At 45.3% G+C, this 20,296-nt stretch overlaps 1 protein-coding gene across 1 annotated transcript in view; it reads left to right on the forward strand.

Annotated features, from left to right (window-relative positions):
• TTLL12 (tubulin tyrosine ligase like 12) overlaps positions 1-20,296 on the forward strand; it is a 36,377-nt gene that overhangs the window by 3,679 nt on the left and 12,402 nt on the right. The window contains exons 2-6 of the mRNA XM_031938914.1: positions 4,106-4,281; positions 11,406-11,604; positions 13,611-13,770; positions 16,049-16,182; positions 18,839-18,915. Of these exons, the coding sequence (XP_031794774.1) occupies positions 4,106-4,281; positions 11,406-11,604; positions 13,611-13,770; positions 16,049-16,182; positions 18,839-18,915 (746 nt within the window). The remainder of the gene's footprint in view (positions 1-4,105; positions 4,282-11,405; positions 11,605-13,610; positions 13,771-16,048; positions 16,183-18,838; positions 18,916-20,296) is intronic.

The raw sequence follows: 20,296 nt of genomic DNA on the forward strand, positions 1-20,296 counted from the left end.
TAATTTAATAGCCTTTTATTTACAGGATATATACATGGGTAACTTTACAGCATTAACAATTGCCAAACCTCTTGTTCCAATTTTTCACCTCTTACCCCCACCCCTCCCCTAAATGGCAGGATGACCAGTAGATGTTAAATATATTAAAATATAACTTAGATACATAATAAGTATACATGACCAAAACATTATTGTGCTGTACAAAAAGAATCAGACTCTGAATTATTGTACAATTAGCTTGTGAAGGAAATCAAAAATGCAGGTGTGCATAAATATAGGGATTGGGAATTCAATGGAACCAGATTTTCATTGGGGAATCCTTTACTGTGCAGAAGGACTTGGGTATGCTGTAAATAGCTGGGTCTTTTTGGAAGTACGGCACATTTCAGAAACTCTGAAATCATTTTGCTCATGGAAATTAAATAGTGGGATCCTGAACTTTTTGTTTGTGCATTTGTTTCCTTGTAGAGCATTAGCCACCTCTAAAGTGGAGGTAACACTTGCCTTGTGAGCAAAGTGATTTGTAAACTTATTGAAAGCTCAGTACAAACAAATTCTTTCTTTAAAGTTCAGTTTGACAAAAATTCACAAGATGCTGTCTGTCCCACAGCTACCTTGTGGCAGATGCAAAGTAGTAGAGTCAGAGAGTAAATTCAGATACAAACTGGGAGCCACTAGTTTCAAAGTTTTAAGGCATATTGTTATCTATATTTTATTGTATTTTGTTTATATATGTGTGTGTGTCCATATAGCATATATTTTGTTATCTGTGATGTATATTATATATGTATGCACTTTAATTTAGCTGCCCCAGTAGACTGTTAGTGTGTTTAACACTTGTGGTAATATTTATTATTTTCCCTTTTAACAGATGAGGAAACTGAGATACTGAAAGGTGTTATGCCTTGTTTGTGGTATTGGAGGCAGTATGCTGGACCCTCAGTCCAAGACTCCCTGTGTAGCCCTCTTTATCCAGAGATTGACTATTCTTCACAAGTTTGGCCTGTTGGAGGGGAAGATCTGGCCTGGGAGGCAGAAGAACGGAGGCTTCCCCCCCTCACACTGTTTGATCATGGGAACTTAGGCAAAGCACTTTCTGTTCAAGCCCCCAAAATGAGATTGTTGACCTAAATTATCTCCGTGGTTTTTTCTTCTGTAACTACATAATGTTTCACCTCACCTATAAACTAAATGATCTGAAATTTCATTTGGAATTACTGAATTGCCAAATGAATTATAGAGAGTTAAAGCTTTAAGGAATCTTTGCATTTCTATTTTTTTAAATACTCAAATTCAGTAATATTTTTATTTCTAAGGCCCTTGAGTGAATTTTTCCTTCTATGAAAGACTTGTTTCTCAGCCACTTTCTTGCTCTTAGAATTACAGAATGTCAAAACTGGAAGGAACCTTCCTTATGTTTGACTAAAACCCTCTTATTTTTCCTCTCGAACTTCTGAGACACTCCCCCTCTCCCCCCAGCCCAGGTGCCTGTATGGCCCTCAGAGCAGAGGGTGGAGAGCTGGGGCTGATTCAGTCTGCCAGATTCCCTTTCCAAAACCTTCTATGAAAGGGTGACATTATTAGCATTAATTATAATAATTGCATTGATGACTCACTCCATCAACAGATACAAATAGGGATTTGTTACTGGTGATGACTCTTGAGCAGCTTGTACTAGGAACTTCTAGCAGTTGGTCCTGAGAGGCCATGTGTTTACTAGAAGGAGTGCTGAATTGGAGGCCGGAGAGACCTGGGTTCAAATTCCACATTAAGCATCACTAACTATTTGGCCTTGGACAAATCATGTGATCTCTCTGATCCTCAGTAAACTTGGGCTGCAGATTCAGGCTAGTCTGCCTCGGGAGGCTCCTGTAAGCAGGAGGTGGTGACTGTGAAGACTTTAAAGGAGTTGGCTCTTCGGTCAAGCTGGGGAGATGAGTGGGGAGGGCCAGAACTCTAGGGAGAGATTCCTTCACCAACTGGGTCCTGCTTTCCACCTAAAAGAAACAGTTAAGAAGAGTTTCTTGCTATGACTTTAAAGAAATTGATAGCTTTTAGGCCCCAAGGCATCTTTATTCAAAGTTTAGAAAACTTTGTGTAGCATTTAAGTAGAAAACTGTGACCATAAATAATTTTACTTCACCATTGTCAAGTTACTCCCTCCTAAGACATTTAGAAAGTCCATTTATTTCACCTGGAGAAGTGAAGATAAGGATGTGGTCTTGATCTTTGAATATCCAAAGGATTCTGGAGGAAAGTCAGGTGGAAATTACAAGGAGATAATTATTGACATCATAGACCTTCCTGATCATTAGAGCTGTTCTGCACAGAGCAAAGTGGTATGGGACCTCCAGAGCTTCAGCTAGATTATATGGTAATGTCATTGAAACAGTGTGATCATGGTTGTGATGTAATAGGACTCTGTCCCTCTGATCTTTGAGGGGGGGGGGGGGGCACCTGGCCTCCAGAAAATTCCTAAAATGATTCCCACCTGAATCTCATCCCCTCCCCATCCTTCCACTTGGTTTTGGGGAAACTTCATCTTTAGTTGATCTGGAAATTAATCCCTCAAATTGCTCCCTAGCCCCAGGCCATAGAAAGCTAAATACAATCAAAACTCTGCTTTCTCGGTGTAGTGAAGTGACAAAGGTGTTCAGAGTATCAGAGAAAGTGTATTTGAACAAAGGCAGAGTCAATAAGTAGCAGTCCAATAGCATAGCCAGAGATTACAACAGTGTGAATATGTGAATGTCACTGAGAAAAATCTGACTGAGTTATTAGAGAATTAATGATCCCAGAGAACAGAAAATGAAACAGAAATGATTGGCAAACTAGGGTGGGGAACAGTGTCGAAATATATTTGTCAAACTTAAACTCTATCGTTATAATAGCATTGAAAGTGCTAAGATTTGCAAAGGACTATACAGATACTACCTGGAAGCGAGGTGCTCTTGTTATCCCCATTTTACAGCTGAGGAAACTGAGGCAGGTAGAGTTGAAGTGCCTTGCCCAGAGTCACCCAGCAAGAAGTGATGATCTTGTTGCCTCAGCTGGGTGCTTTATCCACTGCAACATTTGGCTTCCTCTCTCTGTTACGTTTGCTTTACTGTTTTTTGTGATGAGAGAGTTTGATTCACGGATAGGGCAATACATCACAACGATTTGACATTAAAAACAAAAGGCGACAGTAAAGCATTTCTAAAATAAATTTTAAAAGGTTGGCAAGATGCTATTGCTGGGGGCTTGTCTCCTGTCCCTAAGGCCAGAGCTCCTTCTCTTAGATCGAATGCCTTCTAGGACACTAGGTTAACATCAATTTCTTCTGCAATTTCCAACCTTTTAAACCTCCCCAAAAAAAGAAACTACTTCCTTTGTCCCTGAGAGCAGATGGAGAGACAACATACAAACAGTCATGTACAGACAAGAACAGGCTGAAATGGGAATTGTGTCTGGTTGGAAGATTAAGGACAGTAGGATTAAGAAGAATCGGAAAAGCTTCTTGCAGGAGTTTAGTCTTTAAAGGAAGCCTGGGGAAATGAGGTGGAAGGTATGCCAGGCATGGGAAAAGCTGGGAGATGGAGTGCTGTGGATGAGGCCGGGGTCCCCAGAGCTCAGAGTATGTGGAAGGAAATGGGGTGTAGGACAAGGCTGGGTCATGAAGGGCTTTAGAAGCCAAACTAGCCCTGGTGAGAGGGAGCCCCTTGAGTTTATGGAATGGGGGTGACTTGGTCCTGAGCTTCAGGAAGATTCATTTGACAGCTGCGTGACTGACAGCTGCTTGTGAGCCTGAGTGAGTGGGAGCGCAGCGGTACTGTGGGCAATAATAGGGAGGTACGTTGTAGAAGCCAGTATTTCTCATCGTCTACTTGTTTTCATATAGTTTAGTCCCAGGTCTTCACCTTGGTATCCATGTGATGTAGCCCGCTTGGGACCTCAGTTTTCTGCAAAGTAAGAAAGAAATAAATAATCTCAGTGGTGCCGATATTCTTTGATCCCATTTCTCATGTGCAAACCCAGTTTAATGATATTTGGGACATGCTTATGTAACCGTATATAGTATTTTTGACTATTCCACCCTTGACTGACCCAGTCCTTCTGATCTCAGATATTCGATGCCGGAGAGATGTTTGGAATCATGCAAGTAGAGGAAGTTGAAGAAGATGAGGAAGGTGATGAAGAGATGCAAGAAGAATTGAAAAAGAAGCCAAATCCAGGAAACGAACTCTGTTATAAAGTAATTGTGACCAATGAAAATGGGCTACGAGCAAATGATCCCAATAGGTAGGTTTCCATTTCTGCCCTAAGGCTGGAGAATCTCAAATACAGTTTTACGCCAAACTGGTACCAAACTATATTTGGGGATGTTTTCTACTTATGTCTCATACCCAACTGGGGGAGGAATTGAAGTAAAATTATATTTAGCTTAAGTTTCATTTTAAATTTAATTTTTCTACTGATATCTGTATCGGGCATTAACATTGTAAATCTGACACTGGTGTTGAGGGATAAGACACCCTAACAATGTTTAGGGGTCCCCCAGTCTCACAGGTATAGTGAAAGAGTTTGCAGACCCAGTCTCCAAGTTAAGTGTCAAAGGCTTTATTCGGGCTAGATTCCAGAAGGGAAATAGAGTGCCAAAGGGGAGAGAAGGACCACTTTATCCAGTTTTCTACCATTGGCATGTTAATTCTCTGGCCCAAGGGTAGGACCAGGAAGTAGTCTCCTTATCTGGGTTCTCCCTGACCAACAGATTGTCACTACTGTCTCAGGAGTTTGGTCCCTGGAACTATCCTGAAGCCAAAAGCTATCAGACAGTCAGCAATGAATTGAGGAGTGGTCTTGTCAAAATCTGACAAAATTGTTGTTCTTAGGTTGGGAGAGTGGGAAGTCCCTGCAGCAGGCTCCAAAAACCAGAAAATTTAGGATTTCCTGACTTATTGTTAGAACAAAAGGCCCTCCCCTCCCCTAAAATCAGGGGACTACAAAATCATATTGTATCACTGGAACTATGGAAGGGAAGTGGGGAATGATGAAAGACTCAGGTAGGTGTTGAAAATTGATATTGAAGTTCACCACTGACCTGAATCTTGAAGGCATAGAATCTGTTTCTTGGTATGGTTAGGTGAGCCTTGTGGGCAAGTAATACAAGAATTTGAGGCCAAGGGAGAGAGGGTTTGGTAATAAATAGGATTGTTTCGTTTGGAAAAGATCAGAAAACAGGTCATGGGATGTCTTTAAAAAAAAAAAAACAGATTGGTATTGATGGGTAGTGATAAGCTCATCTTAGTTATTATTTAAGTTGTATCACTTGTAGAATTTTTTCTGGAGAAGAAAAGAAAAGCTCTGAGAAGCTAATTTTGTGAAATTTCCCTTTGTCCTTCATTTACAAAAATTGGAGTTTTTTTCTTCTTTCTCAAAACCAGTGTTCTGTATCCTCTGCTCTCAAAAAACCCATATTTGCCTTCCAGCAGATCCCTCCCTAACATTTCAATAAAACCAGGCTTGGAAAAGACAAACCCTATCCAGTGTCCTTTAAGAAAACGTCTTTGGAAGTCACTGGCCCAGGGAGTTAGAGCAGAGAGCGGGGAGAGCTCTTCCTGCTCTGGCCTTCTGGGGCCTGAGTCTTCAGATGGGACCAGGTGAGAGTAGGACATGTCCCAGCCTCCAGCTCTGAGAATCTCTGAACCCTGTGAGCTTCCCTCACGGTGTCACAGTGACACGGTGACACAGCTTAGAGTCAAAGTTAAAAGGGATCTTGAAGACCCAGGGGTCCAACCGCTTCGATTACAAATGAGGAGGAATCTAGGACCCTGAAGGTAAGGGTTTTGCCCAAATTCACCCTTTTAGTACATGGTGGAACTGGGACTGGGGCAGTGAATAGAGCGGGACCTGCAGTCAGGAAGTCTCAAACACTCACTAGCTGTGTGACCCTGAGCAAGTCACTTTACCTGTTTGCCTCAGTTTCCTCATCTGTAGAATGAGCCAGAGAGGAAAATGGCCAACCACTCTAGGATCTCAGCCAAGAAAAGCCCAAATGGGGTCACAAAGAGTCAGACATGACTGGAAAACAACTAAACAACAAAAGAGCTAGACTTGAGACCAAGGTCCTCTGAGTCCCCAGCCTAGTGCTCTCTGCAGTGAACCATGATGTCTCATTATCCTCTGGCTCTGGGGACATTTTAAAAGAGCAGTGATTAAGCAAAGCCCACCCAGAAGGGACGAGGGGGACCAAGAGGGCAAAAAGGCCTGGAGACGGCCAAAGGAGCTGGGAGTGTGGAGTCTGAATAGTCTAAGGCAGGAGACGGCCACCAGCAGAGAACAGTTTGAAGAAAGGAAGGCCTTGACCCCAAGGGCCAGGACTGGGGGCTCTTGATACCAGTGGGCATGGAAGCGATTCTCGCACTGAGCCCTCTCAGAGCTCAGCAGGCAATGTTGGGAGGTGGAGGACTCCTTCCTTTGTATTCCTGGAGCTTGGGGGACCATACATATACTGTGGAGAAGCGCTTTGATCAGATCAGTCTGTATGTGATCAATTCTGTGGTTCTAGGCCTGTGGGTTATGGTTGGGCCTTGTGGAGTGAGAGGGAAAGAAGATGCCAGGTTGGGAGGCTGGGGAAGTTCAGGAGGCTCGTGGATTCTCAGAGCTAAGAACGAGTTCTAGAGATGCCTTAACCCAGCCCTTTAATTTTCAGATGACAGAAGAGGCTGAGGGGGGAGTCATTCAAGTAAGCGCTATTGCCAGGGAGTGGCGCGCTGGGAAGAGAAGCCTCTTTCCTAACTTCAGATCTGTGTCCCTTTTATCATTACCACTCTTCCTTTCTTAATTAATACTATGGCTATCTTTCCTACATTTTGTTCTGTTTGTTTAATATACAAATGAAACTCCATTGGCAGAGGTCTTCATATAAAATCTTAGGAGGTTGTTCCAGTTATAGCAGCCTTTTTTTAAAAATATCATTTTTTCCCAATTACATGTGAAGACGATTTTTTAAAAATGTAATCATAAGGGGCAACTAGGTGGTGCAGTGGATAGCACACCAGCCCTGAAGTCAAGAGGACTTCGGTTCAAATTTGGCTTCAGACACTTAACACTTCCTGACTGTGTGATCCTGGGTAAGTCACTTAACCCCAATTGCCTCAGCAAAAAAAAAAAAAAAAAAAAAAAAGGAATAGTATTATCCTTCTACAGTTGCATGGAAAAAACAGTTTTTAACATTGATTTTAAGAATTTTTTTTCCAAATATATATAAATAGCTTTTAGCATTCATTTTTGGTTGGTTGGTTTTTGCTAAGGCAGTTGGGGTTAAGTGACTTGCCCAGGGTTACACAGGTAGGAAGTGTTAAGTGTCTTTTATCAGATTTGAACTCGGGTCTTCCTGACTTCAGGGCTGGTGCTCTATCCACTGAATCACCTAGCTGCCCCTGCATTCATTTTTGTAAAATTTTGTATCCTAAATTTTTCTCCCTCACTCTCATGACAACAAGCAATCTAATGTAGGTTAAATATTTAACATTTTTTTTTTTTTTAAATTTTGAGCTTTTTAAGTGAACTGAATAGAACTTGGAGAACATTATACACAACAACAGCAAAATTATATAGTGATCAATTCTGGTGATTGTGGCTCTCTTCAACAGTGAGGTGATTCAGGCCAGTTCTAATGGTCTTATGATGGAGTCATCTGCATCCAGAGAGAGGGTTGTGGGAACCGAGTGTGGATAACAACATAGTATTTTCACTCTTTTTGTTGTTTGCTTGCATTTTGTTTTCTTTCTCATTTTTTCCTTTTTGGTCTGATTTTTTTTGTGTGTGCAGCAAGATAATTGTATAAATATGTATAGAAGAATTGCCTTATGTATAACATATATTGGATTACTTGCTCTTTAGGGAAGAGGGTGAGGGGAAGAGAGAGAGAAAAAAATTGGAACACAAGGTTTTGCAAGGGTGAATATTGAAAATTATCTGTGCATATGTTCTGAAAATAAAAAGCTTTTTAAAAAAAATTTTGAGCTTTAATTTTTCTCCCTCTCTACCTTTCCCTTTTCCTAAAACAGTAAATAGTTTAATACAAATTATACTTGTGCAAGCATATAAAACATATTTTTTATTAGTCATGTTGTGAGAGAAGAAACAGACCAAAAAAGGGAGGGGGGGAAAACATGAACAAGTAAAGTGAAAACAGTATGCTACAATCTGCATTCAAAATTCATCAACTCTTTCTCTGCACTTGAATAGCATTTTCTATTGTGGCCCTCTACATCTTCCCAGTCTTTTTTCTGAAATCTAACATCATTTCTTATAGTACAATAGTATTCCATCAAAATCATATCTCACAAAATTGTAAAATGCAACCATTCTGGAAAGCAATTGGAAGAATGCTCAAAGGGCTGTCAAACTGCATACCCTTTGATCCAGCATTGTCTCTACTAGGTCTGTATCCCAAAGAGATCATAAAAAGAGGGAAAGGATCCACATGTACAAAAATGTTTGTGGCAGCCCTTTCCATAGTAGCAAGGAACTGGACATTGAGTGGATACCTGTCAGTTGGGGAATGACTGAATAAGTTATGGTATATTCATATAATTGAATATTATTCTGTAAGTAATGATGAATAGGCTGGTTTTAGAAAAGCCTGGAAAGATTTACATGAACTGATGATGAATGAAGCAAGCAGAACCAAGAGAACATTGTACACAGCAACAAGATTATGTGATGATCAGCTATAATGGATTTGGCTCTTTTCAATAGTAAAGTGATTCAAAGCAATTCCAGTCGACTTGGGATGGAAAGAGTCATCCTCATCCAGAGAGTCTCATATGGAGATTGAATATAGATCGAAGTATAATATTTTCACCTTTTTGTTGTTTGTTTGCTTGCTTGCTTGTTTTTCTCATGTTTTAGTTTCCCTTTTGATCTGTTTTTTCTTGCACAGCATGATGAATATGGAAATGTGTAGAAGAATTGTACATGTTTAACCTATTTTTGGATTGCTTGCTGCATGTTGGGGATGGGGAAGAAAAATTTGGAACACAAGGTTTTGCAAAAATGAATGTTGAAAACTATCTTTGCATGTATTTGGAAAAGTAAAACACTTAATTTTTTTTAAAAAAAATCATATGCCACAATTGTTCAACCGTTCCCCAATTGATGGATATCCCCTCAATATCCAAATTTTGCTACCACAAAAAGAGCTGCTGTCAATATTTTTGCTCATGTAGATCCTTTTCCCTTTTTTATAATCTCTTTAGGATAGAGACTTGGTAGTAATATTATCAGATCAAAGGGCTTATATGGCAGCCTTCTAAAATATATAAGGACCAAGTTTAAAAAAGAAAACTTTTTTTTTTTTTATATGAAACACTGTTGAACACTGCAGATCAGAAATGTGTGTGTCCAAAAGCATGGCTATCATGTCTCCATTGGCTTAAAAGGAGTGGCTCTGGAAACGCATGTGTTGATCTTGAGATTGCCTGGGACCATTTAGTCAGAAACCCAGTTTATGAAGGAGTTTGAGTTTTGGGAATGGGAGAATTGAAGAGAAAAATACTGATAATCTAGATAAATGGAAGAATATTTACAAAAATATAAAGTGCCCATATTATCAGAACAAGAAATTAAACCTAAACATCTCAAGTCTTGGAAAAAGAAATCGAACAAGCTATGAATGAACTCCTAAAGAAAAAGAACTGTAGGATCAGATGAATTTTTAGGCAAATTCAATCAAATGTGTAAAATACAACAAATTATAAAAGCTGTTAGAAAACATTGGACAAGAAGGGGTCCAACCAGATTCCTTCAATGATAAAAATAGAGTCTTGATACCTAAGTTGGGGAAAATCAAACAGAGAAAGCAAACTAGAGACCGATCTCTAAAGTGCTTCCCAGAGCATAGGCACCTGAACAGCCTGGGCCACCCTCATGCCATGAAGTACCAGGGGATTCCTGGTCAAGGAGGCACTGGCTAGGGCACTTAGCTGAATTAGAAGGGGGTATGTGCATAAAGGGAGCATAAGGTGCCTTGGGGTCAGGTGGGGGAGAGATCCTGGTCAGTTGGAGGAATCAGCCCACCAAAGAACATGGCATTAGAGTTGGCATTTAGGTACCAGGTGGGAAGCCACAGGCTGCTTAGGGAATTGTGAGTAACTATGGTGGCCAGACACTGCAGGAGGATCTCAGTTCAAATCTAGTCTCTGATCCTTACCTGCTGTGTGACTCTGGGCAGATCCCTCAGCTTTCCTCTGGCTCAATTTCCTCTGCTGTAATATGGGAATAATGATAGACCTGCTTTCCAGGGTTGTAGTAAGGCCAAGTGAGATAATCTGGGTAAAGCTCTTTGCAAAGCAGTTTGATGATGTAGACTATATAAAAGGCCATAAAATGAGATGCTTTGAATACCAGGCTAAGAAATGATGTGTCCTTTTGGGGGAGGTAGTGAGAACATCATCTCATTTTAAGATTGAGGTCCTCCCCCCAGAGGATTTGGAAATGATGGGAGTTGGAGCTTTAGGAAAAATGTGCCATTCCAAGAGGGAGGAAGGCTCCAAACCTGGGGTCAGCGCACACAAGAACACTGAGCATAGCAAGAAGTCTAAAACATGGGCTAGAATGGGGATAAAGGAGGAAATGGGGTAAGAAGGCAGGAGTATTTGATCCTAGAGCTCATAGATGATCCCATGAATTTGCATGAATGACATGGCAGTTTGGAGAGTCCCTCTGCTAGCTGTGTGGGGGTGAGGCAGGAAGACCAAGGCGGGGCGTTCAGGGCCTACACCAGGATGGTGGCTGTGGGAGTGGGAGAAGGCAGCGAATGGGGTAGAAATAGCTAGGTTTGGTGACCAGTTGGATGTGTGGGTGAGGGACAATAAGGACATCAAGGGTGAGAACCTGGATCATCAGGATGATGGGAGGCGACGGGGAAGAGAGGGAGTGAGATTCTTGCCTGAGTAACGGCCACAGCACCCAGTGCCCTTTGGAGAGCCACGATGCCAGCTTAGCAGTGTGGGCTGGGCACATCAGAGGGAGTGAGTGCTGGTTCTGAGAAGCAGGGGCATCTTGGAGGAGAAACTCTGCTGGGCCAGGCAGGGGGGCACAAAGGGAACAAGAAAGTGAATGTGAAGGGCAGTGGGAAGAGAAGAAGAGCAACGCAGGAAGAGGGAGGTGGGATGGGTCAGGATTGGAGGGAGCTAACAGTTGGAGCATGGGGAGCCTGGCCCCCAGGACAGCTTCCCCTGCCAGCAGCCTCTTGCTGTACCCCCCCTTGCTGGCCATAGCTCTCTCCCTGCTCCCCTTCTGGTGCTTTCAGAATCGGGTCCCCCAGGTCACCGCATGACAGGTACCAGACCTTCAGGCTGGTTAGAGGCACAGGGTCAGCCTAGCTGCTGATAACGGGTTTTTTGTTTGCTTTGAAGCATATATCTTATTGACCACGCCTGGACCTATCGCATAGAACATGCCCGCCAGCAGCTGCTCCAAGTTCCGGGGCTGCTACACCGCATGGCCAACTTGATGGGGATTGAATTTCACGGGGAAATTCCAGATGAGGGCTCTGTGGAGCTTGTTTTGGAAGAAATGTGGAAGTACAACCAGACTTACCAGCTCTCCCAAGGGGTAAGGTGTTCTTGGTTCTGGATCCGGTGGGCCCTGACCTGACCGATTGTGAAGTCAGATGCCCCGTCCCTGTCCTCCCCATCGCGCTGTCTGAAATAGTTGGGCCAAGCCAGTGCTTGACAGAAGCGGTTCTGGAAGCCTTTCCGATAGGATGTAATGCCTTATACCCCCAAGTGAGAACCCAGGATCCACCTTGAGCAGAGTGAGGTGGCAGAGGAAGGCTTTGAGGAAAAGTTTCCCCACTAGGACAGTACGTGAAGGGCCTAGAAGTGTGCAGCCCCGCTTTGTGCTTTGCCATCAGCAGCACACCTTGGCTTCACGAGGCAAGCAGTTTTAGCCATCTTGTATTATGAAGTAGAGGCATTCTGGGAATCATTTGCCAGAATTCTGCTGTTGCTAGTGATGGAAACCCTTTTTGTGCTTTTGAAAATTTGTGGGCTACTTAAATAGACATAGACCACGTGCTCAAGTGAAAGAAAAGCAGGGAGATGCCCATACAACAATGTTAGCAATTCTGTGGGGCAACTCGTGAAAAGATCACCCTGGAAGGAGGAAAAAATTATGTCCTCTTTTAGGTACAGAGCACCTAGGAATGAAAAGTGCTTTTCTAATACTCTAAAGAACTTAGGAGAGTGAGCAAGAGGTCCAGTATTCCCCAAACTCAGCCCTACTGTACTGTCTCTCTAGCTTAGCCAGTAGAAACATCAGACTCTCTCTAAGCAGTCCTAATTTGGCTGCTGGTCCATCTCCGTCACTTGTCCTAGGTCCTCCTGGCTTAAGTGTGGACATGGCCTATCTTCCCATGAAAGATAAGAAGGCACACGGCTCTGAAGGGTGGCACTATCAGAAAAGTAATAGAATTGGGCTTAAGTTTGGGGCTGAAAACTGTCTGGCTCCTCCCTCCAAACCCTTCTAATGTGAACTGATTTTGACAAATGCTAACAGCAGTGGGATAAGGGGCCTCCCTCCTGGCATCCCTGTAGTGGAGCCTGAAACCTAAGGGAATAGCCCAAGTAGGACTTGGTTTTGGTTTGACTTGTAACTGAGGGCCGTTCTTTACACGGGTCCCTGAAGTCACCCATCGTCCATCTGGCTTGGGCCAATTTTGCTTTAAGAAGTGTGGGCTTAGGCTTCTTGGTGGTACAGGAGAGCACCAGCCCTGAATCAGGAGGAACTGAGCTCAAATCTGACCTCAGACACTTAACACCTCCTAGGTGTGTGACTCTGGGCAAATCACTTAACCCTAATTCCCTAATTGCCTCAGCAAAAAAAAAAAAAAAAAAAAAAGTGTGAACTGACACAAATAATAAACCTCATTAATGGTGATAATGAAAACCACTTTGTTGGGATGGAATACTTTAATGAACTTCCAGATCAACACCATCTTGCTCCTCATGTTCCTCAGCCCAGCCTAGAGGTTTAGAGGAAGCCCATGTGATTGAGTAGAAACAACTTCAAACTGGGGGCCCAAACACAGTCAGGAAGAGTCCGTAGTAGTGCTTTAACCAGGCTGCCGGCCTAGCGTTCAGTTCTCTATCGTAAAGCTGTAAATGATAAAACTGTTCTGTGTGTCAGCTATTACTATTACAGAAACCCCATGAGAAGGTGACTCTGGGTTTTAAAGTCTCTGCCAGCGCTGTGCGTCCCCGCTGGGCTTCAGGCTGGTTAGAGGTGCAGGGTCAGCCTGGCTGCTGCTAACAGCCAGTAAACCAACTTGGCTGGATTTGACCAGGGGCGGGGGGACAATAGGTTAGGCTAGAATATTGGGAGAGTTCTATGATGGCTTTGGTCACGGTAAGTCTGAAGTGGGGCCCACATCAGTGAGAAGCAGACCACCAGTGTAATGGTAGATCCTTGCAATAATGTCAAGTCCACACTGTTACAAAAGTTAAACCCCCAAAGTACACAGGTGGGTACCCATAGCCATAAGGGTAAGCTAAAACGTATTGCTGTTTCGAAGCATGAGTATCTATAATAAAGCTTTTGTATTCCCTCTTTCCAAAAAGTCTGCCGAGGAAAAGGTACCTGTGTGGTATATCATGGATGAATTTGGATCTAGAATTCAGCACTCGGATCACCCGAGCTTTGCGACAGCACCTTTATTCTATATGCCTCAGCAGATCGCCTACACGGTTCTTTGGCCCCTGAGAGATCTTGAAACAGGCGGTGAGTCTGCTTTTCCTTACTTGGATCAGTTCACAAAGGGCAACAGAGCAGCGCCTGCATGCTGGGCACTGCTATACACAAACAAAAAGGGAAACAGTCCCTCTTCACAGGGAGAGACGAGTGCATACACGCACACCCCACACAGCATTAAAAAGAACAATTAATAAATATATCTACTAAGAATACAATACAGAGAATTTTGGGAAGGGTACATCAGCATTTGGGGGATCAGGAAGGGTCTCATACAGATGATGGTCCCTAAACTACATCATAAAGGAAGGAGAGTCTGAGGTAGGCAGACGTTAGGAGGGAGGGCCAGGGTCAAGGCCCAGAGACAGGAGAGAGGCTTTCCCGTGGGAGGACCGCAGCAGGCAAGGTCGGCTGTGCCACTGAGCACAGGGTGGGGAGTAATGGGGCTGAAAAGGAAGGTGGGGGCTGAGCAGTAGAAGGCTGCTTTAAAGCCAGATGGGGGGCCGTGCTTTGTCCGAGATGCAACAGTCCTGTGACACGGTCAGATTTGGGCGATGGGCAGCCTGGAGCAGTGAGGCCCTGAAATAAGGGATGTGCTGAAGGCTGGCGAGAGGCAAGGTGTTCTTTGTAGCAAGAGAAAAATGTGAAAGGGGGCTGTGTGAGGGAGAAAAGGAGTTTGAGTTCAAGGTGATGTCAAAGGCCCTTATGGGCATAGGACTCCCTCTAAGGGAGAAGCTGGAGCTGTGGTCCAGACCTGGGAGTCCTCTGCACTGAGGGTGCAGGTAGACTCTGGGAGCTGATGCCTTAGTGAGAGCAAGAAGACAGGAAAAGGGGGTCACTACAGAGCCAGGAGCAGCCACAGTTGGATCAGAGCAGGAGCAAGGATGGCCGTGATGGGCAAGGGAGAAGGGGCAAGGTCTACAGGCCCCAAACCCAGCAGGTGCATGTGGAAGAAGGAAGGCTGACACAGGACTGTCAGATTGGGCAATGGGAGTCTTGGGAGGGAGTAGGATGGAGGTGCGAGTGAGAAAACAGAAAGTGCTGCCCACGGCTACTGGGGACAGGCCACTTCTCACAAGAAGTTTGGCTGAGAAAGGGGGGTGGAGATAGCATGATGGCTAGGGGGTCCGTGAAGGTCTTTTAAAGATGGGAGCTTTGGCAAGGAGAAGGATGGTCTCTTTGTCAGAGACCAGAGGAAAAGAGAAAGGATGGTGATGTTAAGAGGTTTGAAAGGAGAATGGCAGAAGAAACTCACAGTGGGAAGGATCCCAGCCTGAAGTTTGTCCAAAGTGATGAGAAGATGATAAAGCAGAAGTGAAGGGGCCAGCTGTTGGATTGAGCTTAGGGAAGAAAGTGAAGTTAAGGAGGGGTGATGGCCTGAGGAAGTGGAGAAAAGTAGGAGGAACAGAGATCTCACCATGTATAAAAGCCAGGTGTAGGGGATGCAGAGAGCAGATCTCAGTGGGTGTAAAAGCCAGCAGAGGGGGCATGGAGGGGAAACCTCGCTGGGTGTAAAGGCCAAGTGTAGGGGGAGCCATTAAATATCTGTGACCCCAAGGCCAGTACTGTACCCACTACATGACCAGCTGCACCATCAGACTCTCCCCCTTTTTTGTTCCTGTCCCCTTTGGGACCCATCACTCTGGTGAAAGCTATGAACCCTCTTCAGAATCATGTTGTTAGGATTATGAAGAAAACCAGTTATATGGAGATAATCATTTTTTTCTCCATCTGAGTATATTGCTCCCCTGGTTTTTTTTTTGGGGGGGGAGGGTTGGGTTTTTTTTGGTTTTTTGGTAAATGGAGTTTACCTATAGATCCCTTGGAGTCTGGGTCTCTAGAAAGAACTCCTTAGCTATATAAATATTAAAAGTCCTCTAGTACAAATGAGGGCAGGAAGTGGGGGGGAGGGGAGGGAATCTTAGGTAGCCAGGTGCTAATTTGAGAAAGGAGGGAGGAGGCACTGCCCTAATACTGACTGAGTAGATTTCAAAAAGGTGTAGAGTAGGTATGGCCAGGGCCAAGGAGCATGGTCGGGGAAGCGATGGCATCATAAAGCAGCCAATTCACGTGAGAGCTAAGGAAAGGAAAGGGTGGGAGAAGGTGGCCCACAGTTGAGCAGAAGGGCAACTGGGGTTGGATTGGCACCTGGATGGTGTCGAGGTGAGGGAGAGGGGGATGAGGCAATATGGGGAGGGGGAAGCCCGCAGGGGTGGTGGATGAGAACTGCCCAGCCTTGGCTCGGTGCCCAGCTGCCCCAGCAGTGAGAGGAGAGGTACCGCCCACTAACCCCTGTACCCTGACACAGAGGAGGTGACCCGGGACTTTGCCTATGGAGAAATGGACCAGCTCATTCGGAAATGTGTGTTGTTGCCGTGGGTCCCTGCCGACGTGTTGGATGTCAGCTCCTCCACCCCCGAGCCGTCGGAAGAACACTACCAGGTAGGATTAGCCCGCCTGCACTGGGCGTCGCTGCAGACCACCCTGAGTCCTGTCCTTGTATCTCTCAAGTAGTCGTGTCTTTGGGCAGAAGGGAGTACTTGGCCCATGTGGCACCAGGACCCTAGGAGACAAGGTCGTATTCAGTGTCAGGGGAAACGCCTCAGTTCCCTCAGCTGCAGGGGCCTTCTAGGGGCGTTTTCTTTGGAGGGCAGATGATGATATCTCTCCTACACAGAGAAGTGCTGAACATGAAGTTCATACCCAGCCTTGTGACCTGGGTCAGTTTGCCCCCAGCAAAATATCCAATATCAATACTCTCTATCTCAGGGGTTATTGGGCAGCTCACATAACATAACACATGAGGTGCTTTGCAAATTTTTTAAGCATTTTAAATGTTATTGTTGTGGGAGTGTCATTTAGTAGGGACCCCATAAAAGGCTCCAGAAGGAAAGTTCCTTTTGCCCCGTAGGCACCATGGGATTGTAGAGGGTGGAATTTTGGACGAATATACTTGAAACAAGGTGTTAACTCAATGGAATTGATGAGATGATGGTTCTCTAGTTCACAGAGATACTTAGTACTTAGCGCGGTGATGTCATGGTTCTCTAGTTCACACATACTCAGGATGCTGTAATGATGTAGTTACAATAAGGTATATAAGGGCTAAGAAGGACTGGAAGAGAGACATTCCATCTTTGACCAGCCTCGTGGTGGCTCTCCTGCCTTCATCACTACTCCCTAAGACCTCCAGAAAGCTAGCCCGAATATTTTACATGGGACCACAGGATCTGGAGCTAGAAGGAGCCCTAGTCTGTGTCTCTACACCAGCATGTTCGGTACCCCTCAGGAGTCAGTCCGGGGAAGCCTGGGGACCTCTGTTGGAACGATGGTTTTAAATGCACAAAACAAACTAGGATTATAGAGGAAACCGATTCTGTTGAAATACAGGTAGCAAGATATCTTTAAAACCAAGTTCAGAGACCCTACGTTAACCCCTGATCTTGCCTGACTCCCTGACTTGCAGAGGTAACTTGTGCGAGGTCACCTGAGGAGTAAGGATGACAATGGCAAGATTCTGACCCATGTCTATTCTAAGCTGAGGGTTCCCCCCACTGCTCCCACTCAAGAACCACAACATGTGAGGGTAGGCCCAAAGAATGAAGATGGACCTTCCAGCAGGAGAAGAAAAGAATACAGTCCCTTATAAAGGCCTTTCCCCACAGTGACCTGTACATTGTGGAAGGGGCCGCATGGAATTGTAACAATAAAAGAGAGGAGGACCTTTGGCCAGTCTTCGGGGGGAGCAGAAGAGTACTGTCCTTGAGATCTCGGCTGCCTTGCTCTCTTTGAAAATGCCCCAAATATAGATATACCCCAGAATCCACTGGAAAGCACAGCGGGAAGAGTCCTGGACTGGGGAAGTCCAGGATAGGGAGCAAATTTAACCCTGTCTACAGAGTTGAGGAAACTGAGACCTTCAAACTACTGTGACCTTCCTGTGGCCCTGAGCTCAGAGAGCCTGAGTTTGGGCATGGCCCCTGCTTTTCATCTGGTCAGAAGGAAGGAGGAGGATGACCAACGGCTATCTTCAGAGCTTGGAGAGACTGTTGTGGGACCGAAGAGCAGGCTTCCTCAGACGGGTTCATAGGGCAGATTGCTGACTTGGCACAGCTGATTGAAGGCACCATGGCCACTTCCCCAGAGAGGTCACTGCTGCTGGTAGGGCCAAAAGTGAGTTAGGAGAGGTTGAGGTCAGCCAGGGAGAGCAGGTGTGCAGGGGACTGAGGCCTGAAGAGCTCACAGAGGGCCCACAGCCACATCAAGAAGAAGCTGGGTCACAGCCTTCAGAAGGCTCAGTTCTGCCCTTCATTTTACGGGGATCCTGGGTGTCAGGGAGGAGGAACCATCCTGGGGTGACAGCAGTCACTGTTCTGCAGATTTCACATCTTCACCCTTGAGCTTACCATGTAGAAAATGCCAGGGTTCCTGCAGCTCTGGGTCAGCCCGTGGCAGGGGGGAGGTTGCAGCCTGGACAATGGGCCTCTCCAACTGCTGAAGAAGAAGAGCAATCACATGCTTCTACAAAGTGTGCCCTATGCTGAGATTCTGAGCTTTTTGAAGCTGAAAAGGATCCGAGAGAGTTTTGTCCTGCTTCCCTTTTTGTAAATCTAATGAATTGCTGTGTATCCAGAACGGCCTTCCTTTGAAAGCTCTTGCTTTACAATTCCTGTGGTGCTGGTGGCAGTGCTTACAGAGAAGGAAGACTATTTCCCAGGCCTTAACTCCAGGCTTTGGCCCAGAGGGCTTCCGTGATCTGCCCAAGGCATCGATTCATTGGATGCAGAGCAGGAGCTCAGACCACGTCTCCTTACTTCTAATCCATTCTCTTTTGACCACAGCTAAGCTGCCCAAAGTTCCTTGTTTTAAAGATCCATCTCCTGATCAGTATAGTGATTTTTTTCTTCAAAAGACTGTTATTTGCTATTTTAAGTTTTCCTGATTGACTCTTAATTGGTGCAATAAGTGGTTTGAATTTTCAGTTGGTGTAGCTCCATGGATTTCTCAAATTTCAGGAAGACAGGACTCTGGGCAGGAGAAGGGTCTCGTCAATTTGTTCCCCTTCACATAAGAGCTTGTACATTTTGTTTTTTCTCAGGCCATTTTAGAGGAAAACAAGGAGAAACTTCCTCTTGGGATAAGTCCACCAATTTATCCCAAAGGTCATATATTCAGGTATGTAACTTCTTCCTTAAATTGTACAAGAAAGCATTTCTCTGCTTTTGTTTTTTTCCTGGCATTGAAAGAACCTTTTCCTAATATTTTCATCCTTTTCTGGTTGGTCTGGTTGGGGGAGGGGGCAGCTCCTAAGAATTTCCAGGGAGGTTTGCGGCAAAGACAGCAGAAGGATCTTGAGCTCTCAGGTGCTGAGAGGCTTGAAGTGAATAGTTTGTATCCAGAAAATGGCTGGGCAAGACTTCCCCCCAGCCCACGTTTGTTCCAGGGCTTCAGAATCAGGCTGGGTCACAGGCCTTTCTCACCATCGTGTTTTGAAGTGCATGGGGTGCGAAGGAAGCCAGCTCTGGTGAAGTAGTGACAGGAGCCTTTCCCAGAGCGTTCTTGGTCCCCAGTGAAAAGCAGCCGCCTTTGCCGATGGGGTCAGACGGGCGATCCTACAGATGCTTCTCTGCGGTGGCTTTGTCTCGGGATAGCACTGCTGCCATTGGCAGGTCCGAACCTTAGCCGCTCCCTGAGGGCTCTCCCAGAACGGAGCATGCCTCTTTTCAACTGGGATTCCCTTAAATGACGGGGGGCACCATCTGCCTGCCTGAAGGATCAGTTAAGAGGACAAGGCCGGAGTGGTGAGATCTCAGTCCTGGTTCCAACTGCCTCCATCTTGTGGGCAGGACCCCAGCCCTCATTCCCCTTGGAGACACGACCTCAGTGTCTTCTCACAGGTCATACCGAAGCACGAGTCAGCCTTGTGCTGAGCACTGTGGTGCCTGAGAAGGGCAGCAGACAGCCCTGCCCTCAGAGAGCTTCTCATCCCGGGGGGAAGATTTAAAATGCAACTGGAAAATGATGGAGGCTGCCCTGGGTCTGCTCCTGAATTAGGAGCGTGGCAAGGGCTCTGCTGGGAAGAGAGGTGGCTTCCCAGGCTGGCTTCATGGGAGTGCTGCCTTTTGGGCCTCTTCCCTGGCGTTGCTGGGAGCTAGAAGGAAACGTTCTGTCGCAGTTCTGGGTGGTGACTTGGAAGGACACATCACTTGTCCATCCAAATATAGGAGCTGTGTGTCCCCCACTCCCCTTGCTCCGTACCTGTGAAACTCTGCTCGTTGAGGACACCTAGAATTGACTTTGCAGATGGAGGCCTGCCAGGTCACTTGTAAGACTTAGAAGCTGTCTGCTGCAGCTGCCCAATCCTTGCCCAAATGCTGCCAACAGCCGCCACTTCTGCTTGGGACTAAGACACAAAAAAAAGAGATTTCTCGGGGTCCTCTCAGGGAGTTGTTAGAATGCAGTCAAGTGTACATTTGTTGTTGCCTTGCTTTGGTTTTTCAGAATTCAGGATTAAAAGTAACAGCTGAGGCGGGCTAATTGGCCATGAAACTTGGGG

Source organism: Sarcophilus harrisii, chromosome 5, assembly GCF_902635505.1.
Source record: "Sarcophilus harrisii chromosome 5, mSarHar1.11, whole genome shotgun sequence".
Lineage (NCBI taxonomy): Eukaryota > Metazoa > Chordata > Mammalia > Dasyuromorphia > Dasyuridae > Sarcophilus > Sarcophilus harrisii.